The 27323-nt window shown below is 32.1% G+C and overlaps 1 protein-coding gene across 12 annotated transcripts in view; it reads left to right on the forward strand.

The window, feature by feature from the left end:
• The first annotated feature begins 727 nt into the window (after positions 1-727).
• Positions 728-27323, forward strand: part of LOC129946683 (probable serine/threonine-protein kinase DDB_G0282963) — a 38833-nt gene continuing 12237 nt past the window's right edge. Inside the window, exons 1-13 of one of the 12 annotated variants that reach the window (XM_056056952.1) lie at positions 728-1782; positions 3985-5356; positions 8351-8423; positions 8956-8996; positions 9960-11676; positions 11749-11978; positions 12088-12316; positions 18471-18665; positions 18810-18872; positions 18982-19115; positions 19173-19250; positions 19549-19627; positions 22791-22878. In XM_056056952.1, coding sequence (XP_055912927.1) covers positions 3997-5356; positions 8351-8423; positions 8956-8996; positions 9960-11676; positions 11749-11978; positions 12088-12316; positions 18471-18665; positions 18810-18872; positions 18982-19115; positions 19173-19250; positions 19549-19589 — 4161 coding nt within the window. In that variant the 5' untranslated portion in view covers positions 728-1782; positions 3985-3996 and the 3' untranslated portion in view covers positions 19590-19627; positions 22791-22878. Of the gene's footprint in view, positions 1783-3984; positions 5357-8350; positions 8424-8955; positions 8997-9959; positions 11677-11748; positions 11979-12087; positions 12317-18470; positions 18666-18809; positions 18873-18981; positions 19116-19172; positions 19251-19548; positions 19628-22790; positions 23104-27323 lie in introns of those variants that run through there. The other 11 variants (XM_056056955.1, XM_056056956.1, XM_056056954.1 and 8 more) reach the window with 11 other exon arrangements.

Below are 27323 nucleotides of genomic sequence, written 5' to 3' on the forward strand. Positions count from 1 at the left end.
TGTTCGAATCAATGAATCATATAGTTTCACTCCCACTAAAAGCATTATAAGCAACAACGAAACACACACTCCCCCAAAAAATATGTCCAAGCAGGACATCCATCGTCTTTCGTCTGCAATGCAAATGCAAAACACTTGTTTTCTTAGTTACGTTATGTCGTCGTTTTTCCACATTTCCACAGAGAAACAACCGTCTTAACGAACCACATCACTGTCAGGATAATAACGGAGAACTGAATCCTTCCGAAAAGGAAATAAGAGCCAAAAGAAAAGCACTTCCAGTTATAGAGCTGCTGCTACTCACAGCTCCGAGGAATATTTTCGGGAAAGCAAAAGGGAGAGTTTCTGCGCACGCATCACTCAGAAAAACACAAATCTCTCTGTCTAGCTGCAGAACAACAGCACAACAGCAGAGTGCACTCTCAGTGTCTTTCACACACACACCCCACCTGACTTGCCGCCCCCAAAAATTATGGGTGCTTTTTTCTTCGTCCTTTTTGTGTAGTTCCTATAGGGACTTTTTACCAAATCTCTCATGGATTTTTTCCAATTCTCGACGTCTTTTTTTTCGAACCAATATAACACAACACATCACACACAACATATGACGACCAGGTCAATACACATACACACATGTCCTGCTCCATACTCTGGCAGTGCCAAGACCAAGAACTCCAATGCGGAGGGGTGACCGCCCCCTTTCTCTCTCTCGGCAAATTCTGTGGAACATGCCAGCCAGCCAGGCAACCATCCAGGCAGAGCAACAACAAAAAAGCAATTTTGGCTGCAATTCCATCGTAAAGTTCGACAACTTTGGAAAACTCCGGGTAGTTTGGTGCCAGTTAGCTACGAACTTAGTACAGGTAGAGACGAGTTTTCTAAATTTTTGTCTCGCCCGTGCGATATCGGTTTAGTTTTGTGTGCAACAATAAAAAAGGGATAACCCATTGCGATACATAGATATATAGATATATAATTATATACATAAATATATATACCAACTTCTTCTAACTAACTTCTGACTTTCATCAAAAAGTAACCGATCTCCGGGAAAATAATAAAAAAAAAACTTCAAAAGAACAGTGAAAGAAACTTTATCAAGTACAAGTCGCACAGGATAACAATCGTCGACAAAGACAACGAGCTATAAGACTAGAAGAACCAAAGTCTATCGAAAAAGAACTAACTGTAAACGAAGTTAAGCAGTTGCAGCACAAGTTTATCATAACAGTAATCGTTTGCTTAGCAGTGAAATCTAAGAAAAAATATAAAAGTTCAAAAAAGTTTGTTGTTGTTATAGATAATTCGGTGAATAAAAAAAATATTGAAGTTGAAGAAAGTTTGAAGCCAAACGACTTTTTGGGCCAAAACTTCATTAGACAAGTTCTGTTCTGTTAAGACTATCCTCATATAGCTAGTGTCTAGTCTGCGTTTTCCAGATCAAAGTCAAAAGAATAGTTTTTGACTTTTATAACTCCTTTCCACCCACCGCCGCCGCCGCCAAACTGCACCGTCCTTGTTTTATTATTAGCTGTTATGTAAATTCTGCGGTTCGCGAGTATCCTCCTAGAAAGTATTGTGAATGAATTTCGAATGAATGAAAAAGTGCTACACTAGTTTCGTCGGAAATAGTTTAATTCAAAGTGAATAAAATTAAATCTGAGCATATAATAGCTTCATTAAAAATAAAAGTGTTTTAAATTTATTTAATATCCTTTTCAAATTTGAATTGAAAACTAATGCAGATACAAAATAAATATAGATGACTGAATTATCGCTTAGGTAAATTAAAACCCAATTGCTATTAATTAAAAATGGTTTTCAATGAATTAATATTGTGAATAGGGTAACTATGATCATCATCAGTCATTCGACAAGAAAAGAATACTTTAAGGCGTTTCTTGTCGGCTCTTGCCAAGCTTCAGTTCAAATTACCCACTGCAATTGTCAGAATCAGAATTATATGTATTAATATCATATCAAATGTCGCAGCTCATTCAAAAACATGTGAATTTATTTAAAGCCTAGAAAAAATATTGTTATCCTTGGGAACATTATAGAAAAGGTTAAAATTAGTAAAAGGTTTTCAAATAAAAAACACAGAAACATATTCGAAGATTTTGAAAATCTCTAAGAAAATCGAAATTTTTTAGCTTATATACCTTCTAAATTTTACAAATTCAAAACACAGGCTTTTGTATTTACTCCTTTTGAATAGCTAAATTTCGAAGTTTTATGCGAACGCCTTGGTGCTAAATTACAAAACTTACGTTAACTCTCAAAAAATATTTAGAAAAATAAGGAATAAGAATAAATCTAAGGCAATTCTTACAGTAAATAAAAAAAATAAAGTTCTAATTATGTAAATTTAATACAACACATTTACAAAACCAAAACAAATAACCAAACATATTAAATTTATACTTTTTGAACAAGTTCTGCATCCTATATAAAATTGTAATTTGTTAGTACTTCTAGAAATTATTTGGTAATTTCCTTTCATTTTCAAACCCAAACACTCTTAAAACAAGATATTTATATGTATTTATTTTTTTATAATTATTTAAATTAAATTAATTTTAATAATTACTGTACATGTTTCATAAAAACATACTTTAAAATTTGTATCTAAACGTACGCGAACAAATAGGCCTAACATTATTGTGTTTATTCGAGTGTTTGTACTTTGATATTTAGCGTTTTTATTCAAACTGAAGTTCATAGGTACAATCTAAAAGAAACCTAAATATTAAAACCATTCCGAACAACCAACGTAAAAAGAGCTAATATGGTCAGTTAACATTGAATAAGCTCTCATCCCTCAAAAATTGTCCGATAAAAAATTCTTGAGAAATCGAATCACAAAAGTTCTGATATTACATTTCTGACAGCTAAAGTAAGAAATTTGAAAAAATAGGTTTATATATTTGAGAAAACGAAAATCTCTGAGATCTTAGAAAAAGTAACTGGTCAATTGTTTAAAAATCGATGTTCTGTCGTATTATGCAACAAATTACAATTTTGTAACAGCTTATTCTCAAAGCTAGATTCTCTTCATTTATTTTTAATTTTATTTCTAATGGTGTCATATAAAACACCATTTGAATTTTTAAAAATTATCATAGAACACTTATGAAATGTTTATGACAAAAGTTAAAAATTTGGTTTACATTCCTAAGGTATGGTAGAGAGCTAGAATCTATCAACTTATAACTCTCAACTATTTCTGTGTGCGAGTTATTTAAGGGGCAACAGGGATAAATGGGAGCTAAAATTTGTATTCCAAATCCCAACGGCAAATTTGAGAAAGCATTTTTCATGACAAGAATTGCTCTTGGAGGATTTATTTCTAGCAATAGCGAGTACCCGTACAAATAAAAAATCTTAGGGTGCACAAGCAGGGATTGAAACCAACACCTCTAGGATACCAGTTTCAGGAAAAAATATAAATAGTTAGGTTTCGACTAAGCTTAATGCATATAATCAAAAATATATATAACGTAGTTGATGAATTTTGAAATTGTAGGATTTATTCTATTTTATTGCCGGTGATTTTTAATTGAAAAGTCTTAAAAAGTTTTGGGCAAAATTTGATTTTTTAAATTATGATTAAACGAAAAAAACTGTATACTATTTCTGGCCTTAATTTTTCAGGAATTTCAGAAGCATTCAAATTTTTTCATGTAGCGAAGGATTTCACCTTTTAAAAAATTAAATTAGATTTTAATTGATCTACCTTACATTAAATTTTATGTCCTAGTTTTTTATATTTGCTATTTTGTTTTATCAGACGAGGATGAGCTGATGACAAATTAAAAGTTAAACAAAGATTGATTGATGAAATTGTTTCCACTTATAGTTGATTCAATAACAGTTTTCATTTTTTTAAGTACATAATTACAAATTGAAAATAGTAAATATTTTACTAAGGTATAATCAAAATTCCTCTAACATCCTCTTCAAAAATATATATCTTCATTCAAGCCTAATCTCAAAATGATGGCATTATCAAAACGACCTTTATCCAAAGAACTTGTGCCCGATGCAAATATCAAATACGAAGACCAAGAATGCACGATCAAGCGTAAGAAACGTTCAAGTCGTGATGATGAAACAAATCCCTCTAACAACAACAACAACAATAACCAATCAATAAGTTTAAATGATAAATGTGCATCATTGCCACAAAAAAAACGTTCTGTAGTCCCGCCAATTATGAATTGTGTCCGAAGTAATACTCCATCCTCGGGAGCTCAGCAAAATGGTAAATTAGCTTGTGACGATCAGGACGATGAAACTCTGATTCGTGAAACACAGGCTGCCCTCAAGAGTCTTTCGGGTAGTTGGCCAGATGCCCGTAACAATCTCTATCGGCTCAACGATCAGGATGAAAACCCTCCGTTTCAAAATCTTTTCGAGGAGCACAAGATGAATGGGTCGTCGCCGTTGCAAAAGTATGCAAAGTATGATTCCAAAAGTCTTATGTGCATACGACGTGAGTCCGATAATTTCTTGTATTTCCCCAGACAAAAAGAGAATGACCAAGCCAGGCTAAACTCTCAATACAAGACTTTGACATCGCCATCATCGACATCTTCGACATCATCGGTAGAGTACGGCTCTGAGTCAAAACCTGACATCATCGGCAACGACATGGACTCCAGGAAAAAAATCCCATTTTCTCAAGCGTCTGCATTCAAGCCACCAAATGACATCAAGCGCAACGGTATAATGTCATCGGCTTACGGCATCCCCTCAATGGCAACCCCATATGGTAATGAATCGTCATCAGCATTCCTGAGCTACCAACCACACACTCCAGCTGAAGCCGTTGTGCATCATCTTCCACATCACCCACATCAACTGCCACCTCCGGGCGCGGCAGTAGTAGGACTCGATGCTGGAAGCGATGATCCCAGCAACAAGGTAATCAACACAAAATCCCTTAAGGACAATGAAGATGACGTTCAGAACTCAAAGCATCACCTTCTTCATCATCATCATCAGCAGCAGCAACTGCACCAACAACAACCACAGCAGCACAACCATCTACATCAACAACAGCATCCGCAGACAATGGAAACACCTGACACAAAGCACTACACCATCCTGCAGCCAGCAGGAGTTGGAAGCCGAGCAGCATCCGTTATGCAGGATATAGCTCGTGAGGGAGTCGTTACTGTGTCGGCAGTGAGCAGCAGTAGCAGCAACCCCAACAACAACACCACCACCGCCAACAACATTGGCAGTCCGGGCATGGGAAACATTGTTTCCTCAACGACATCAAATGACAAAATTGCCTTTGATCAGGGTGCCGCATCACAACCATCATTTTCACCTGGAAGCCTCAACCGAGGTAAGTTTTTCTATATATGAACACATATTTTTTGTGGAGTTATTTTTATACAAGTTTTTGTCTCTATACATATATTTTTTTTATTTTATCTTCAAGCTGTTTAAGCTTATGTAAGTTTCATTATGGGTTTCACTATGATTAAGTCGTATGACAGGGCGTATGAATAATATTCTTAAGTGATATCGACAATGTATATTTACTCGTATAGGAATAGGAACACAAGAAAGGAACGCCTTAAAGTATTCTTTAACCAAATTTATAATTGCAAAAATTAGTTGTTCTTATCTTCTTCAAAATTACAGCTTTTTTATTTAATAGATAAATTGGCAAATGGGAAAAAATTGTAATTGTAGAAGGATTTTTCTTTTTTGAATTACACAAAAAAACAAAGTAAATTCGGGAAATTCGGAGTTTAAATAATTTCTAATATCTTTTGGAGACAAATATTTACCGAAAACTTGATTTCCAGTTATCTAAATTATCTAAGGAAAAGAAAATTTACTATGTAGTAATATTGAATTTCAAGCAAACAATTTAAGTACAAAAAAGTTACTTTGGATGTATAAAAATAGGGAATAAAACTCCAATTTCAAGAAAACTAAAAAAAAAAGTTGTACGGTACAAAATGTCGGCCTAATTCAATATAAGCATCGCACGCTTTGAAACAGCTTAATTTTACATTGAGTGATTCTGAAAACATTCAATTGTTTTTACATTTATCAATTAGTTTCAAAAATAAATCCATTTGGCTTCTTCGTTTGATGCTTTTTTCTTTTTTAAATACAAATTTGTATTTATAAACCAATAAGAGAACTCACTTTGAACCAATCCGAACATTTCACGAAATCGAAATCAAAATACTTAAATCAATTGTGGAGGATTGGCATATCCTTATCTCTTAACTTTCCTCAAAGAAAAAACTCTATAGGTGTGTAAACCAAACATCTCGTATATTGATTACCTCCTCGAGAAATAACATGGTCAGTTATTGTTTCGTTGCTTGTTTGAAACGTATATAGTTCCATTTTTAGTAAAGATGCAGATTAAAGACTACAGCATGAAAAGTAACCAACTGACATTTTTTAGTGAATCGCTAAAATTTGGAATACTTAGTATGGTTCATTTTTAGAAAATTTGTAGCTAATAAATACTAAGGTCTTAATAAGAGATTATTTAATTTATGCGCCATTATATCTAAGAAAATACGCGTCATTTTTAAGAAACATCTGTAATCTTTTGACTCCGAGAAGTTGTTCAACTCTAACATATTTATATATGGATATTGGTTTTGTTATTCGTGTAAAAACTTACTATACTGTTGATAGATTTTAAAACAAAGCGCGGGTAATGTTTTCAAACAAAAAATTAATTATTTTTTGACATATTTACTTGCATTATTAGGAACAGTTTAAAATGAAAAATTTAATACAAATTAAAAATATAGAGGTTTTGCATTTTCGTTTTAAGCCAACTCAAATAGTAATTTTTGTATCACGTCATCAAAGATTAAAACAGTTGTAAAATGTAGTCTTTTCCACTAAAGCTTAAATTATTTCAAAGCTGGAATTGAAGGTGTAGATTAATTTGTATAAAAAATATTGAAAACTGTTTATAACGAAATATCAGACATAACGAATAAGTTCTCTAGTCCGTTGTTTACTATTTTGACTGTATGTTATGTATTATTCACGTCAGAAATGGTGTCAGAAAATGTATAGACTACTATTTACAATATAATTTAAGATAACCTACTTTCATATGGCATTATATTTGTATTTCATTAAGTTTTATTTTTAGACCCTTTCCACTGCTGACCTTCTTCTTACCCCAACTTTTCACTTATGTTGATTTAATTTAGTTTGAATCTTAACATTTTAATTCTCAGATTTATTAATTTCCAACTTTTTTTTTAGAAATTTGAAAGTTGTTTTTTTTTTACCAATTCGAAAAGGTAAAGTATTTATTCTATCATTAGAAGGTTCTTTATGAGTCTTCTTTAAATCGCTTAAGGCTTTGTTTTACTTATTTGCATAACAAGTCATTATGATACAGGAGTACCTCTTAACTATAGGATGTATATTAAAGTCCTTGCTCAATGTTTCTTCTGTATGTAGATTATAATTATTTTCCCATTTGCTTAACGATTTAGATATTTATGTACATATATTAGGTACACACACTTCCTATAACATTCGTTTTATTTGACATACTCAACACACGTATCTAGAAAGATATCCATAAATGGGCCTTCTTTGTATAATGTTGACGTACATATATTCTCTACATAGTAAAACAGATCCTCATTGAAAAACGCTCTAGACAAAGAATTACTATAGGTATTTGTTTTGTCATTATTTTTGACAGCACACAAAGTGTACCTCAATGACTTTTAAATAGTTTCTTAAAAGCACCCTCTAAATAAATCTCCCTCTATAAATAAGTATAAAGCTAGAGTGTGTGTTATAGAGGTATAATTTTGACATAAGACAAGTTAAAATATTTAATTTCAATTTTAACCGACTAATGGCAATAAACTTGAGGTTGATTAGAATAAGGATAGATTGTCACATCCCTCAAACACACATTTAGGAAGGGAGTATAAGTAAAGTAGGTATATACAAAAATTATTTTATGAAAAAGGGGTTGTTTGGTTGAAGGAATTTCTATTCGATTCACCTTCAAAAAAATGAAGGTATAATAAATTTTATACTTAGATAGGCATTCATTTTAAGAATTTTTTAGTTAATTAAAATTGTATCATCAAATTGATTGACGTGTCTATCTAAAAATGTAAATAATTCAAAATATGTCATTTTAGGCTCCAACGCAAAATAAACACTTAAAATAATTTAATTGATGGGTTTGTTGGTTTTTGTTTTGATTAGTTTTATTTGAATATCATATTTAGTCCTTTACGTCTATCTTCTTTTCGTTATCTAATATGTGTTGAAGAATAAGTCACATAGAAATCATTTTCGTTCTTTATAATTACAGATGGAGCAAAATGTCCCACCCCAACTTGTAATGGTCAGGGACATTCTACAGGACTTTATTCACATCATAGAAGGTATGTAGCTTTTAATTTCGGGAACTTTATTGTAATATACAAGAAAATTCGAATATTGTTTAATAGTGACATATGAATTTCTAACTTGATTCTAAATACAAATGTAGACACAAGAAAAATGTTTGAAATGAAATGAAATGAATGTACAAATGAAATGAAATACACAATTTAAACATTAATTGCAAAACCTCAAAAAGAAATGGAACAGAAAGTAAAATTTATTTTTTAACAAAAATATAGAAAATAATCAAAAAGATATACCAACTTGAAAAATATTAGTTTTATAGCGAATTTGGCATTTCCTGTTGCCAATGTATAATTAAAAAAAGTGCATGAAAGGAAATATGAATTCGGTTTAAATATAAAGGAAACAAGTAAAATATTTCAGAAGTATATTTCTTTTATCAAAGTGAATTCAGAATTTAATAAGCTGTACAGCTTAATATATCAAAAATGTCTTTATTTTAAAGAATTGTAGATGATTTCCTATAATTTCCATTTATAAAAAAACAAACCTTTTTGTTAATTTAAGCATTTCTGGATGTCCTAAACGAGAGAAAGTAACGCCTGAATGTAAGTACCTATTCAAAAAATATTTAAACTTGGTTTGGCATTTGTTATAACTATATTCCGCATGTTAAAATTTAAGCATGATGACTTTAAGTTATGTCTCCTTGTATTATGATTTTTGAGTGTACTTTTAAGCGGGGTGGAGATACTTTATTTTATGTTCCTATTGAATATTTTCTCCTGGAAAAATAATTAATAAAAACCTTATAAGCGAAACGTTTCTTTGGTTAATTCAATAACGTATTTATTAATCCACAAAAATGATTTCCCTATAAATGACTTTATCTAAACTATCTTCTATCTGGCCAATACTAAGAATTGTTTCTGTACAGCATCTCGCCCCGCACTAAAACTTCTTACTGCATTCTTAGAACTGTATAAAAGTAAAAACCTCTTCTAACTTTTAACTGTGTGATATGGGTAGATAAAAAATTGTTGATTGGTACAAATAATTGGATGTAACTGTCAAACAAATTAGCAAACAAAAAAAACTAATACAAAATTCTGAAAATTTTTTTATCACCCAAAATGGATACGACACAAAAAATCTTGAAAAAAAAATTAAAGTATTGGCGAAGTATGAAACAATCTTAAAATGCCCAACACCGGGTTGTAATGGCCGTGGTCATATCAGTTCTAACCGTAGTGTGCACAGAAGTCTTTCCGGTTGCCCAAAAGCAGCTAAAAGATGGTTTCAGTCATTGAATCTAGATATAAAAATAGACTCACTGCCTCACTGAATCAGCAAAATGATGTAGCTAAAGGTTTGTAATAATAACACATCATTCAACCATTATATAAAGCTCTGCTGAGCAAATTATTTAGTTTCTATAGCCTACCTATATAACGTTGTATCTACCCCGTTTAAAAAGCTTTTCTCAAATCCCAAAGTAACTTTCTCTATATTTACCTAGTAGATATTTAAGAATGTTTAAAGCCAACATTTATATTTATGTGTGCTTGCAGCTATAGCCAATCCAAATTCTCCATCAATAAAATCCGAAATGAAGAGCCTTTACACGACACATGCAAACGATGTCATGGACAAGGACCACCAAATGAGTGAAAAAGTCAAAATCACTTCGAATGTTTACCTCAACAACAACAACTCAAATTGTGTGAACAACAACAATCCGTCGAAGTGTAATAACAACCTACTAATGGGCCACACCACAACCAACCCTATCAATACGATGCCAATAATCAAATCAGAATTCAGCCCTTCAACGGTACACATCAAATCCGAATCAGGTGTGGGAATCGGTGGCTACACGACGAAAAGTCCGAATCCGCATAGTCACAGCCATTCGGTGATGCAACATCACCCTTACCTTGGTGCCGGTAGTGATTCGACAAACTCAACGCCTGGCTACGGCGCCCTGGATAGTCAATCTAAATCATCGATAACAGGGGCTGGCAACGGCAATGTTGGGGGTGGTGGCTCACATCAACAACAACCCCAGTCAGCAAATAATCCAAACAACAATGACAGCATGCATTCATCACACTTAAACGGCAGTGGCAGCAGCAACAACAACAACAATAACAACGGCTCTTCTGGTGGTAGTCAGAGCCAAAGGACAAATGACGTCCTTCGTAATGCTGGCAGTCAATTGTCATCCGGTGGAGCAGCACTTCAGTCTGAAGAGATGAATGGTTTTGTTACCTTACAACAGCAGCAACAACAACAACAACAACAACAACAGCAAATAAACGAGCAAAATTCTCAAGAGAGTCCACAGCAAAGAGGCTCTTTTGAAGGATCCGCAAATTTAATGAGCAACAACGGCAGTAATGGTACAACATCCGCACAACCAACCTCACAGCAGCAAGGATCCAATAACAACAACAACAGTAACGGAAATAATGGAGCGAGCTCTGCGTCGAACACGGCACATTTGGTGTCAATGGAAGATCCTTATGGCAGAGATTCGTCCGCAGTAATGCGGTACTCCCACATGAGTGATATGGTGAGTAATGGTTCAATTACAAAACCATCAGCTTCTTATGCGGGGAGTGACATGCTAAATGGACATGTACATGGTAGTGGTGGCACTTCAGACGGTGTTACTGCGGCTGGCCGTACCCCCACCTATGATATCTCCAACCGTCCCTCGTATGACTCAAATGTGATGTCCATTTCCTCAACCGCCTTCGAAAGGTACGACCCCAACAATTGCTTAGCCCAGAGAGCCACAACGAACATGTACCATTACCTGCCGCAGTCTTCGGCGGCGATGGATGATCTTAACCAGCAACAGCAAAAGTACCTACAGGAGCAGCAAATGGTGCATGCGAGTATGCTCAAGGCGGAGCACGACGAAAATAACGGACCAATTTACCCCCGACCGATGTATCACTATGATCCGAGCATGGGTCCACTGCCTCCCGGATTCTCGGCAATCAATCTGTCAGTGAAGGTGGCAGCGGCACAAGCAGCTGCAGCTGCGGCTGCGTACAACAAAGGTGGTGCTAGTTCACCGTCCCCAAATGGACCTGTCATCGACCTCTCAACATCCAGTGTGACTTCTTCCAGCCCCCAAGGATTTAATTCGCCACATTACAACCAGCGTATCGGTGGAAGTCCCCAGCCAGGATCTAGTCCACATCTAGCCAGCCCCCAAGTGCCAAGCCCGCAAGGACAGACATTGGATCTAAGTGTTACCCGCCTCCCTCACAGGTAGTTTGTTTGCAACTGATTTTGCTGATTTTTAAGCATTTTTTTTTCTACCCTACTCTGCTTGCCCCGGAACAGTATTATAACGAGCCCTCAATATGGAACTCACCCAGACGCTCTCGGTCATCCACACGGCTTTGGTAGTGCTCCGAGATCGCCACAAACAGAACCGGTTGATTTTAGTGGTCCACCCAGACCGCTTGGATTTGGCCTGGTTGGACATATCGGTGGCCCGGGACCCTATAGCCGCGAATCTACTCCGGACAGTGGTGGATCGCACTATATCGATAGCTATAGAGATCCAAGTGGTAAGAGCACAAATTTAAACTTTAAAATCCTTAAATTATATGACGACTTCTATATTTTATGTGAATTCAATTTTAATACAACTCTTCGACTTTTATTTTGTATTTTTAGGTTACAGTCCTCATCCTGGATATGGAATGGTTGTGCAATCCGATTATCCTCCAGCCGGTTATCATGGATATGGAGCTGCGGCATATCAATGTAGTAATCCGTATGCAACTGCTGTTGGTCCCGGCGGATATCCGACACCAGTTTCGGGTGGTTACTCTCCTAGTCCGGCGTCTTGTTATTCAATGCCACCACCACAGCATATACCACAGCATGATAAAACAAAGGACGGGTAAGTCTGAGATCTGTTTTGGGTATGGGATTTATGTTCGTGAAAAGAATATTCATTACCAATACCTGTACCGCATATGGGTATACCTGCGCTGATATGGATATAACAATTCTACGGGCATAATTAGTTTGGTATGCGGTGCATGTGGTGTCTAGGGTGTATCCAGGATTCGGAATAGAGGTTTCTACTTGCGTTATGGGTTTTATTTATTTTTTGATTCCTTCTATATTGTATTAGTCATGCACGACTTGGATAATTTTTGAACACATATAGCTTATATAGGTTTAAGGTGCTGATGCAAGTTATAATATCTTACTATTACGAGGAAAATGGAAAATTATTCAAACAAATCGATTTTTCTTTCTCACAATTATCGTAAGCAACAGCAAAATTGAATTAATAGCTTCAAACAACTTCTGGTTTTTAAAACCATTTTTTATCGAATACAGGCAATATGTTTTAACATACTTTTTCTAAAAGCCAAAATTGGACCGGTCACGGCCCAAAAGAAGAATAGAGTCATTGGTTTCGTTTCAATATCGATTAACTTAAAACTGCTTGGTTCTCAATTAGTTTTCTCCACCTTTTGCTTTAATATTCGTTCATAGATTTTAATATTTTTCGGATTGAAGTATCGGTTTTTATTCACTTTATTTTAGTTTCTTGTTTTTACTTCTGTCTTATAAGACTGTTTCCATCATTTTCTTATTTTACTTTAATTTACTTACCAATGACAGTTACATAAAATAAACTCCAAATATCAAAGTACTGCTTGGAAACCGATCAAGTTCTTAGAACCAGACACAAAATTATTTGTATTGAATAAATAGAAATAGTTTATAAAATAAAGTATTTGACTTGTTGCTGTTTTTTCCGTTTGAAATATATTAATATATATATAAATATATTAATCTATGGACACTCAAACTCTATAAAAACAAACCTCCTCCTACTCCTACTATAGATTGTGTTCATGTTTGACTATAATCTATAAGACTATCAAAGACATCAGTAAGGTCTTTGGCAACCATGGTAAAGTATTGTTATCTTTTCCCCACCCATAGTGGTCTTAAAGACAACACATTTTGTCAAGGAACTTTTGGTGTGAGACGACTACTTCCGCTATAGTTTTTGACACTCATCTTTATAAACGGGCCATCAAAATTAACTGGAACAAAAGCTTTTATATTGTACAGGTAGGTAATGTACACCAGTTAAATAGGTAGGAGCTGTTTTCTAAAATATGATTTAAGAATTTAAAAGAAGGCTACACTATAACCGTTTAAAATTTCAGGTTTGCTGAAAGCCAGAAACTTCTATGTATTAATAATTCTTAAAAACAACTTCTTTAGAACCCGAAGTTTTTCAAACAAAATTTTAAATGTTATAGTTTCTTATTTAAAATTTTAAAAAGAAGCACTGCATTGGATTTAATTTATTTGTGTTTATGTCCTCTAAAATATTGAGTTATTGAGTTTCCTTTGATATAATTTACACAAATGGAAGAAATTCAAGTCCCGAGTATTTACTTTACTACTGAGAGTCATCTATGATAACGTTTTGTATAAGTGGAAAGATTTGGCTATAGTGCCGTTTGTTTCAGAAGTTTCTTTTATTAGACCTTTTATTTTAAAACTTCTTCATCTTCTTTTTGTTTAAATAGACAAAATGAATGGTCCACAAAGTTTTTAAATGATAAATTAATATTAAAAGTTTTTTTCCACAACATTATACCTAAATATGAATAATCTATGTAAAAGTGAAACTATGGTCCAGTCAGGAAATTGACCAAAGCTGTGAAATCAATTTAAATCGGATTATTATTATCAATCAATAAGGTTTTCTAAAATAAAAAGGAGATTTAATATAAATTTTATCATGAAACAGCTTTAAAGTTTAAGTTTGGAGTATATAGAAGATTACCTTCAAAAGGATTTTCAGATTTTTTGGCGAGAGTCTATATTCTATAACACGTATATACTTTTACATCATCAGAGTTGCTCGTTATCTCTTTTCGCTTCTTCAATGAAGCAAAAGTAGACTTTTTAATTGAAAACCCTCAACCAAACCCTTCGTTATTCTTTTAGAATCTCATTGCTCTTTTAGGTATATTCATCCCGAGAGAAAACGGCTTTGGAATTGGTATAGTGGGCACACCACATAGATTAAGTATACCAAATCACTACCTTATAGCTTATCTACACGAGCCAGATACTCATAGTTATACTTGCCTATATATACTCCTACTTGCGAAGTATGGTTGAAAAGATTAGCCCTTTTGTTTCTTTTGATACTTTTTCAAAATATCAATGCAGATTAAAAGATTGAGACAAAACTTTTAATAAGGGCCTTGCCTCATGTCACAACCTTTTTTCCTGATGCATCAAGATTTCTACTTAGGTAAGAAAGGTTCATAAAAATACACCTTGACTTCAACTGCAGCACTCGAATTGACTTCTTCTCAGATCTAGGTACTTCAAAAGCTCCTTAAAAGAAGTAAATTGCAAGATGTGCTTCTTCTCCATATGATGATAATGATGATAAAATACACTTTTGGGGAATGATGCTAATTACCATTGAAACATTCTGTGGTACTCTGATCCTGTTCAGGAAAATGCACCCTATGGCAAAACTACAGATATGAATTCCATTTAAGAACAACATGACTGTAGGTACATATATGGAAGAGGAACCAAGAATGAGGACCATAAATTATAAAATTTAGTTTTTCTTTCCAAAGTTGGTAAGGATATAGAAGAATTGCATACACATACATATATATACCTATGTCGAATGTAGAAATGAACGGCAGACTCATAAAGCACCTAATTATTTTAATAACCGAAAAAGGGTAATCTCAAGACTCTTATCTTTTTAGAAGTTTTCGCATGTGTACATATTTTTGATTTTGGGTGGGGGTGGTCATATTTCTATATAGATACAGATTTTAGAGAAAGAAGAGATGTGCCTGGCGGATGTCTAAGTACTGGCAATGATTTTGTTAATGGAGAATTTTATGTGTACCCATTCTCGATATGGACCGAAATTGGTTATGCTTTATACAATATACATACATATACGTTAGTATAAAGATATCTGTGGAAAACATAAAGGTTTTCATTAGAAGGCGAACAAGGGTTGAAAGGTGAAATCTTAACGAAGGTTATCCTCAGAAGTTAAATAGTGAACCATTAATGTGGGGTTGTATAGACACAATTTCCAAAAACACAACACATATGCATGCTATACTTTATATGCGGGTTAAAGACGACGATGACAGACAAACCCTTTACTTTGATTCAAGGTAAATTGTCGTTAATGTCCCTTAATTTTAAATTGAAAGTAGAAGGAATTATTTATTATGAATTGGTCTAATGCTGATATTTAAGATGATATTATTAAAATATTAATTCCTGAAATGTTGTGCAGTCTTCTGAAGATGTTTTTCTATTTTATTTTATTTTTAAAGAATTTTGTGCTTTTTAAATTTTGTTTAAGAGGAACAACTTTCAAATCTAACATGTAGCAATTTTTTAAAAACAAGAATTTAAGATTCAAGCGAGCAGATATAATATAGGGTTCGAAAAAAATATATAATATAGGGTTCGTAGAGAAATATATCAGTACTTCCGTATTTTTTCGAAGAAAATAGGCAAAAAGTTACAGTTAATGCAGATCGCTACTGTCACATGATTGAGACCTTCCTCCAACCAAAGATAAATCGGTAAACTAGGAACCACGAAGAAGTCTGGTTCCAACTAGATGGGGCCACAGCACAGCGTTCACTTTTTAAGTAGGGGAGATCTTTAATAACCTTTTTAATTTAAGAGCACTGCAATCAACATAATGGGTTGTAAGGGGCCAGAAATAGCTATCAGTAAAATTCACTTGTAAAAATTGAAACAGCCGAGTTCTAAACTATGTTATTGATGAACATTTTTAGCTGTAAGGACACGACTTCAAATAAATGGTATTACATTACCAGGATCCTCGCACTCAATTTTTAACTTTCCCTAGGTAGATATTGTAATCAGTTTTGTCGAATTAAAAATTAAAATTAATATTTCTCGACATTTTGAAAAAAAAATTTAAATCAACGATTTTTAGAGAGAATTCGGTATGTGCATAAGTTCAAACGTTTTTCGTACGTTTGGGATATCATTTTTCTTGATCTATATCTTAAGAACCAGTAAAGATATCGATTTCAAAAAAAATTATTTCATAGGAAATACCACAAAAAGATACAAAAAGGATTTTCGGAAAATTTAAGTTTTTTTAGTATACAAAATTGAAAAAGTGGTAGGTACTAAATGATTAAAATTTTATATTAAACCCAATTATGTTTTTTTAATAAAAAAAAAAAAACTGAAAAAGAAATAATTGTCACCTCGATTATTTTAGAAACAAATAATGAAGTTACATCCAAAGTAATTACTAAAATTTGTTGCAGTCGTAAGATTTTGGTCTTGGAAAATCAAATCTATATTTTTTTATATTAGAAATAAAGACTTTAAAAATGCTACTTAAATTGGTTAAAATTGATTTCGATAGAAAATATCGGGAACACGAACAGATATTGAAATTAAACGTATTTTATCATATTCACAATATTGTTACTGACTTTTAATTTAATTTTAAGAAAATAATCAATTAATTTTTTTTTATAAAACACGAAAATCTACACAAACCGCAAAAAACTCACAAGAAATAAGTTTCGACTAAAGTATTAGGAAAACAAAGAAAAATATTGACTTACGTTTTTTGTATCTCCCACAAAACTTTATAATCAATATTTCTGATGGGAAGTTATCAGTGTGGGACGCATCTCATCACCTTTTTTGTATAGTACACAATTGGAATGCAATTTATAAAACGAAATGGAATTCTGTTCAGTAAAAATTATATGTCATTAAAATGTTTAAAATGTAAATGAAAAAAAGTTCTAGCATTTTATTGATAGTTATACTGGACACTTCCCTTTTTGTGAGATGATTGTAGTATATATTTATAAATTTTTGGTTCATTTTGTCCACAATTTCACAATTTTGTGGAAAAATTTCATAAAATTAACTGTATTCCTTCTGTCAACATACTATGATGAACGAGGGTTTTTAAAAACGTTTGTTTAATTTTTCATCCCCCTTCATTTTTCACTTCCCCTTAGCTGAATTCTTGGAACCTCACCTGAGCAAGTGTCCGTTTCTAGCATCGCCAAGTCAGTACATCAACTGAAAACATTTTGAAAAAAAATCATTTTCCGCATTCCGCACTTTGCTACACGAGTTATCACAATATAATGAAGATATACTAAGAAATTAACCCCCAAGGACATACACGTCCCTTAATTTGCATATGAATACAATATAAACAAAAATCATAAAGATTTCCTACTACCAAATTAAGGATACAAGCTCTTCATTTGTTATGTATGTTAATAAATGCTCCCAAAATAAGGCCATGTTGTGTCAAATTATATACAAAGGAAGAAAATATATTTAATAATGTATGCACATATCAGGAAAAAAAACGAAATCTTTCATTTTCATATGTAACAAATAAAATAAGAAATTCAAACAAAATATGTATATACGCTCTTACCTCTTGTAATCTTGTCCTTTTTTGTGCCTTTTTCAAATAATTTCTTTGCTCTGTTTTATGGGGAGTTTTAAGTTTTTTGAATCCGTCTTTTCCACAACGGTACAATTTTACAGGATGTGCCTTCTCATACTTATATGGTATGTCGTACACTGTACAGTCATTTGTGTCTGCAAAGTTAGGAATTTTTCCTGCTTAGCATTTATTTACCAAAAATTATTCCATTAAACATTTTTACATACCCAAACTACACATACTATGTTATTGTAAGGACCTATTTTATATGTAGAAAGATTAGCATAATCAGGATGTGCAGTGGCTGAGTAAAAAGTCAATACAACTTTATCTTCCCTGTAAATGGGGAATGTCACAGTATAAAGAAGTCCTGAACGTAACGACGACAACGAACGGTGACGATTATAAATTGAAAGTTGGGTTTAATTGATTTTTTTTGTTTTTCCTACCCAATATTTTATTTCAAGGGCAACAAAAAACACTCTACAAATTTTAAAATTAAAATTTAACTTTGCTTATCTTCGAAAACAATGCTAAATTACAGCTTAACGGGTTGCCCACGTACGGATAGGAATCATCTGCAATCCCATTCACAAGAACTTAAATGTCCGACACCGGGTTGTGATGGTTCTGGTCACGTAACCGGAAACTACTCATCGCATCGCAGTCTGTCAGGATGTCCTCGTGCGAATAAACCGAAGAGCAAACCACGTGATGGTCAGGATTCTGAACCCTTGAGGTACGCTGATATTTTGATTTTTAAACATCCTTTGTTAAGTCCTACTTATTTGCTTTTCTATTGTGGATGTAATTATTTAATTATTTCTATACAAATGCATATGCGAATTTTTTGGAGAATATGAAACACTTTGTTTATTTTCAGATGTCCTATACCTGGGTGTGATGGTTCTGGACATTCAACAGGGAAGTTCCTTTCCCACAGAAGGTAATGCATATACCTACGAGTAACATAAGTCCTTGGATTAAGGTTTATTTGATTTTAATTACCATAATTGTATTTGTATTGTGTTTGTTCCATGTTTGTGCCTGTGCAGTGCATCCGGATGTCCGATAGCAAATCGTAACAAATTGAGGGTCCTGGAGAATGGAGGTACGGTGGAGCAGCATAAGGCAGCTGTTGCAGCCGCAACTGCTATGAAATTTGATGGTGTGAATTGCCCCACTCCGGGTTGTGATGGCACCGGACATATAAATGGGACTTTTCTAACGCATCGGTCACTTTCAGGTTGTCCGACGGCAGCGCAAGGAATCAAGAAGCCGAAGTTCGATGAGGTCACCATGGTCTATCCCAAAGGATACTCAGGTTATTAAAAGCTTTTACTTCCATATACATATGTACGTACTTGTATTCTTACTTTTTAATAAGCCTATTTATTATTTTCATTTATGATTTTATAATTTTTGCTTTGAATGTTGTTTTTTGTTGTTGTTATTGATTTTATTTTTCGCATTCTATGTGTTCGTGTGTGTGCTAATAACACTTAAAACTAAAAACAATCTTACCAAAAAAAAAAGAAAAACAACCAAAAATACAAAAAAGAAAATTCCTTATTACCTCTGGTTTTTCTTAATTTGTTTTCCTATTTATTTATTTTATTCAGATTATGCGACGTTTTGTATCGGCGCCGAATATCTTCTCTAAAATTAATCAAAACAAAAATCTACCAGATTTTTATACAGGTAAGATCAAAATATTTAATTTTGTTTTTATTTTTAAGAAATTTTCAAAAAAGAAAAACGTATATATTTTTTAAATTCATTATTTTGTATTCACTCTTATTAAATAGTACGGTTTAGATATTGTTATTGGCACACACACAAACAAGATTTATGTTAGTTAATTTTATGTATAAAAACATATAAGCATGGCCTAGAGAATTTCTTAAATATTTAATTAATTATTTTTGTTTTTTAATTTAAATTAATTCATTTTATTGAGATGTTTGTTTGCAAAGAGTGTCGGCGTTGCAAAAGGATTTGTTTACAGCAATTTTACACTGTTGCACAATAAAATTACACTTTTTGAATGGCTTTTGACAGCCTTGATTCAAATCCAATTTGCAAAAAATATATGAAGACAGGGTTTTGATAAACAACTTTTTCGAGAAAACGCGTAAATAAGGACTTTTGAGGCTAAATTTATGAAGTACCTTTTTACAATAAATTCCATGATGGTTTTTTAATTCTATAATCCTTTTCTCCAACAAAAATAGAAAAATAATGCTGAAAACGGCTATTTTTAAAACTCCGCATTTAAAAAAATATTTTCAAAAACTACTATATGAAGTATCAAATTCAAGGTTTTGTCAAAACTTCATATTCAGTCAAATGAGTACTCATAGCTGTAGATAATTTCAAGAAACTACGTAAGATGCTTAAATGATTTAAATTCTATCTAGAAGATACAAATTTGTACTTGCAAAAACATGATATAATTAACTGTTAAGACAAATTTGAGTTAAACACCGTTTTTGGTTGTTTTTAACATTTTTAAAGGACGTATTTTAAAAATCCGATGTGATAGAAAAATTTAAAGGCGCGATTCGAATGAAGGATATTTTAATAATTGAAAAAATATTGCTTTGTTTGTTGATCAAAAAAAAAAAAAAGACAAATGTCTGAACGACAGCACTAGTTGTTAGAGAGTTTTGAAATATAAGTTTTTCTTAAAATTTGATTTAAAAAAATACAAAAAACAGGTGAAATAAACACAATTAATTATTATTATTATTTAATTATTGAAAAATAAAAGTTGCATAGATCTATAGGCAAAGCTTGTTTCAAAATCGAGACCACAGTCACATAAGTAAGAGCCTTCTACGGCATGAGCTCTATTTTTAATCCGACTTGTTTCCTTTTGATTGGAAACAGAAATCCTACAGTTCTCTTTTGTACTTAGGATGATCCAAAAATCGATTAATTCCATTCAATAGCCTGAAGTTATTTCGCCATTATCTATCTGTTTGCGAGAAAGAGTGAGTTTTTATTTTGGATTATCTCGCAGCTTTTCTTCAGACAACAAAAGAAAATCGAAGGAGAAAATATTTTTCATAATTAAATTAAAAGTACAAAACAAATTTCGGGCAATATCCTTTTTGTTTAAATATTCTTCTATCGACCAGCATCAAAAGTATAGATGATAGCCATCATCCCTTTATTTTATAAACCGCCTCAGGTGGCTAAGCTTTAAGTGATGGTATTGGGTGTAGAGTGAAAGAGGTATCAAGAAAATGGCTATTTTGAAAATAATGTACTCCTTATAAAATCTTTAATTCATTGTCACATCCTGCCAGCAAAATAATGAAAATCAAATCCAACGAACATCCCTTATATTTCAATTTCCACCAAACTGTAGGTTGATAGACAGAGCGAACTTTCTTTCAAGGAAAACTGCAAATACCTTATTTAATTTGGAAATCATTTGTGCTCCATCCGAGCGCACTTAACCGATATCCGTCACTGTCCCATTTCGACCCACTCACTGCCTTGGAAAAGCAGTCACATCTAGACGAAAAGTGAAAACTCATCCATCGTGCTTCGAGAATTCTCGAATTTGGATTCCTAAAATCTTTGAATGGCAACTGATGGCAAGCCAATTGCTGCTGGGCAAATAATTTATTACTCAATGTTTTGAAGGAAGTTTTAATGGTTTATTTGCGTTTGTCAGTGTGATGGCTATGACGGTGGTATGGTGTCTGCTGGTGGCTTTTTGTCGAGGCTGGAGCAGCATTAGGGGTTGAAAATCCTATGTAGAAATGTCAAATAACAACCCGCGCAGTAAAATTGATTAATCAAGTGCTCTTAGTCAGCGGTTTACCTTTAAAACATTGATTTTAAAATATTACCTACCAATTGTGTCGTTTTACAGAGCATATTGGCAGACACTTTCTTTGGTACACTAATATTAATTTTACTGATTTATTTTGGAGTATTTCTTTTACCTCTGTGTTCTATCAATATTGATGGGAATTTTTAAATAGAAAGAAAAAACAGTTTGAATAAAATCGAGATTGATTGATGGATTACAGAGGGATTTCGGAAGAAACATTTTTTCATGGTTTAATTTTTTTTTCTTATTTTTAACATTTTGATTTATGCAATTTTAATGCTATATCACACACCTTCTTGTGTTTTTGTTTTGTAGAATGTTTTTCTTGGAAAATTAAATGAAAGTAACATAAATGGTTAGCAAATATTTTTTTGAAAATTGTCTGATTTTTTAAGGATTTATGAAAAAGACTCGTATTTTTGAACAAGGACTGTTGCTCTAAAAATCTGTACCTACATGGGTTTGGAAATCATTTTTGGAAATAATTCAATTAAAGTAATTGATTTGTTAGAACACAAAAAATAAAAGGCTTACAATATTAAACATTTTCTCTATTTTGGAACCAACTGATGTTACTTTTTGAATGAATAATTAAATATGAACACTTTTCATATCTCTATGCTGTGAATAAGGTTAACAACGACCCTTGATTTTGATTTCGATGATATTTTTCATCCCTCTTTAAAATTGAACTTCGTTATTTTCAAATTAAATGAGGATTTTGCTGTACAAAAAGTCTTAAGAGTCTTAACCCTCTTATTTTACAATTTTGATATATCTTTGTCATGTCTTTATTCTTAAAATCAATCGAAATGGAGACAGTTTGAAAGTTTAATAATTTTAATGTTTTTTTTTTTGTGCTGGTGTTGGAGGGGTTTTAAGTTTTAGCATGACATCAGGCTATTTTAATATTCTTCTAACTTTTTTAGTTTGTTTGTGTGTTAGAATTGCTTGTGTTGTTATGACTTTGTTTAATCGCTTAATAAAATACATATTCTTTTTCTTTAATTTCAGGCATGGATATAATGATGAACTCAGTTGGCGGTAATATATCAACATCAGCAGCAACAACTGGTAATACTCCATCTGGACCATCAAATAATAGTTCCACTGCATCGACGAATAATGCCTCATCAAATAATAACAATTCCATGCCTCAAAATAGTGTGACCACCAACGGTACTGAAGATTTGACAACTCTTGAAGCAGAGATCTCAGAATTGCAAAGGGAGAATGCTCGAGTCGAATCACAAATGCTGCGCTTGAAGTCCGATATTAATGCTATGGAATCGCAATTAAACACCAGTGATAGGGTACGTACGCTAAGGTTGGTATAATAACCAAGGCAAAAACTATTTAAAATTGTCTTGTGGTTTTCATTATTATTTTTCAAACAGTAAACAGTTCTAAACAAACAAAAAAACATATTGATAAGAAAAGTGTCCTTAACAATTTTTTTTCACAATAAAACTTCGAAGGTAAGGTATTAGCGTACAATTTTAAAGAGCTTATTGCTAAGTTTTTAAAAATGTACTAGTTAGCAGATTACTTAATATTTAGCAATTTACTAAGGGAGTCCAAAATTTTAACTGTTCTGATTAGTAAATTACTAATTGCCGGTGATTAAAAAACGTTCATCTAAACATATCTAAAAAGTGACAGTTCGTGAAAATAAACAAAGTACATACTCTTAAACGGACCTAATAATTGGAATTCCCGACTGTTGACTGATCTATTTCATCAACTCCTCTTATAAGATTAAATGTAAAGTTGTCATATGGGATTTAAATCGTTAATTACAAAAAATGGATTTAAAAATCTACTAAATCGTGTTAAATTTTGCGCCATTGTTTTTTTATTCAAATATAACAATGTTAAAATTATTTTCATATAATAGATTTTATATTGCATTTTGAGCACAAGGTATTCAGTTGATATTCAATAACTTTGAAAAAAAATGTCTCACCTCGAAAATTTTACGAATAAGAAATGATTTCTTCTCCAAAACAATTTTGTGCAACGAAAAATGACCTTTTTAACATTTGGTAAAATTTTAAGAAATATAGAATTGACAGTTTTTATATAAAAATAAAAACCTAAAAAACCAAGAAATAATGTTTTTAACATTCGATTCTAACTAACAGTTTTTTACAAAAAATAAAAACCTAAAAAAATTAAAAAAATAGTAAAATTCGACTTTCGACTCAAATAACTTTTCAAAATTTTGAGACATTGGCTATAATTAATTTTATTTTTTAATAAATATTGTTGTCAAAATTGAGTACCATTTTGAGAAAAATCGAACTTAGTTTTTTTTATAAAAAATTAAGAATGAACAAAATAATTAACAAAAGTAGGTAAAATATGATTTTCGACTTAAATATGTTTTCAAAACTTTGAGATTTTGGCTTAAATCTAGTTTTATCTTAGGAGAAATATTTTTTTGCGCATTAGATAATTTTTTTTTGAAAAATCGAATTAAAAGTTTTTTTCACAAAAAATAAAAACCTAAAACGAGCATTTCTAAAAGTTTGTTAAAATTTTCTCACATAAAACATTGTTTTCTACATTCAGTGAATTTTTGATAAAAATCCAACAGTTTGTTCATAAAAAAAAATAAAATCTACAAAAAACAGTACGAACATTTGGTAAAAATGATGTTCGGTTCTCGATATCACGTAAACAATAGAAGGTTTTGACTACAAATTAATTTCATTCAACCAATTTGTAATTGTTTATATAAGAAATAAAAACTTTTAAGAAATGCTACTAATATGTGTAAAAATTGGTTAAAGACTAAAAAATCTCATCCTTTTAAGCAAGACAAATCGATGGATAGGACGGGAAGTTATCAATGTGGGTCGCATCCCAGCTTTTTTTTCAATTCTTAAAATTTTCCCATATTTCACTTGGCTATATTTTATGGCGCCATTCATTTCCAAAGCAGCAATCATCTCAAGCTTATCTGCATTAATAAATTACTTCGATATGTGAAATGAAGTAAATGAAATTGGGGATTAATGATCCACTAAAAAATGTCCAGATAACGCGCTCACCAAAAGTTTCCTTAATAAAATTGAATATTTCATTGGTTTTAGGTCCTGTAGCATCGTCTTGTTTTAACGAAATGCCATATACATGAACATCCTGCAAGACATGATAAAGTTATTAATCATGATTGTTAAATTAAATCAATCTAGAGAATATATGGATCAATGGTTCCTTCTTCATATAGTGCACACCAAACAGTGACTTTTTGATGATTTAAAAGAATGCTCGACTTCAATTGCTATAAAAATTGGTCGACAATCATTTTACTTGGCTGGAATTTATTTCAGTCACTTGGCCAAAATCATTTTTGAAACATAATTTTTTTTGTAATAAAGCTTAATTGCTGGCTTTACTATTAAATTATATGCGTTTTGTTTCCCCTTTAAAAGCACACTTCTTAAAAACCCACACAAATACTAATTTCCCCACTCAAAAATTAAATTGTATGAAATTGCACTTTCACGCCCCTTAAATTGTTTCAATTCACTCCAAATTGAAGGTATATTTTTTAGAAAGTGTTAAGGACGATTGAATAAAAGTTCAAAACTGTCAACAAATTTTTGAAGGATACCCATTTTTGTATTTAATTTTCTTTGACTAGGAGCCAATAAGGGGATTTCAGGGAAATTCAAAAATTGATGTGTTGTATATTAATTACAAAATTTCATGTCACTATCATGCTATCTAATGGTTTCATCCTTGGCAAGATGGTGAGTCCGATGAACTGTCATGGTGTTGGGTTCAATTTCTGCCTGCGCTATCTAAAGGTAGTGCGTCTTGGGAGAAATTGAAAAATACTCCAAAAATAATTCATGCCATGAAAAGTGATTTCTCAAATTTTCCGTTCGGATTCGGTTGTATTTCCCTTCCACTCTTGTTGTAAGCCACTACTCCCTAGTTCTCAACGGACTTTTGCGCCACCTTATTTATTTGTATTTATTTATTTTAGCTAACGGTTTGAAAAAATCATTCATTTTGAAATTAAAATAAAGATTCAGGTCCTACCAATAATCAAATTAAGAGTGCACTTTAAAATTTGGAAAAGTAACCATGTATTGCAAAAGCCGACTTTAGTATTTTGGTCATAGCATGTATCATTTATTAATTTTAACCTCAACATTAAATGAAAGTAAGTTCCATTAAGTGTAAGCATATCCTATTTAAATAAAAGTTTCTACCTATTGACTTACAACTCTCAACCATTTCTGTGTGTGGTTAATTTGAAAAGAGCACTTTTCATGACAAGAATTACTCTTGGAAGATTTGTCAATTCCTGGTAAGAGGCAGTACGTACCCTTGATACAAAATTAAGGTAGCTCAGGTGGGGACTAAACCCAACACCTCTAGCAAAACAGCCCTACTCTCAAACCAACACGTTACGGATACTGTATATTATGTTAGTTGAAATTGTATGTATCTTTTATATAATTTTGAAATTATTTTGTGTCCGACTTATTTATTACTTTCAAACATAAGAAAGGTTATTTTATTATATACGCATAGTCCAGAAAGTCTCCGTACAGCAAACGGTTTTTTTTCTGAAAAAAAGTACAAGGAAAAAATTTTAAAACCAAAGTGGTAATATTGAAAAAAGTTAGTATCCACCTTCAGCTTATTATAAAATTTAAAAAAAAATTTAATTTTGATTTTCAAAACCTATTTTAAATATATTGTTATAATAAATATTTTATCTCAGAATCAACAAAAAGAAAGATGCTGTACGGAGACTTTTTGGACTACGGGTACATAAATTCAATGATACCTCATTTTGTAATTGCAATTTAATAAGTTCATTTAAAAACAATTACCATATTTTATTCCATATAATCAAAATATTGAACATACTCATAAAAGCTATTATGCGAAATATAATCGTCTTATTAGGTATCATATTTTCTCATCGTTGGTCGTTTTTGGTAGAAATTTATTCGAATTTAATTCAATTTCCCACTCTGGATTTTATTTGACTTTCCACTCCACCAAATAATAAAAATGTATATTTTTGCCTATTTTCTGTTAAGTATATATTCATTTTAATGTTTGATGCTGATGTATGACATTGGATTTGTGCGATATGATTCTGGATGAGTTCTAATATTATTTTTATGGAAAACGTATTGTCATAACGATACAAGAGATGTCCTAATGGACTTTTTATTTATTAGGTTTTGATGGCTTTTGGTGCCGTTAGTCGTGTATGAAGCTTCGAGTTATTAAGTGAATTTTTGTAGGGGTAATAATAATGGTAAGGAGCATTATATCTATCCTGAGAAAAATGTTTTACAAACTTTTTTTCTGTAGCTTTAACTTTCTCCAATAATAAAAATCAAATAAATGAAACTGAAAGTATACCTTTCTTAAAGGAAAGTAAAAGAAAACTTCAAAAATTAATTGATAAACTTGTGGCGACGACGAAGGACGCCGAAGATGGTGTCGGCAGAAAGTTTTCCGCCAAGTTGTCCTTGAATTTGATAGAAAATTCAAAAAATAGTTTTG

This window comes from Eupeodes corollae, chromosome 2, assembly GCF_945859685.1.
Source record: "Eupeodes corollae chromosome 2, idEupCoro1.1, whole genome shotgun sequence".
Taxonomy (NCBI): domain Eukaryota; kingdom Metazoa; phylum Arthropoda; class Insecta; order Diptera; family Syrphidae; genus Eupeodes; species Eupeodes corollae.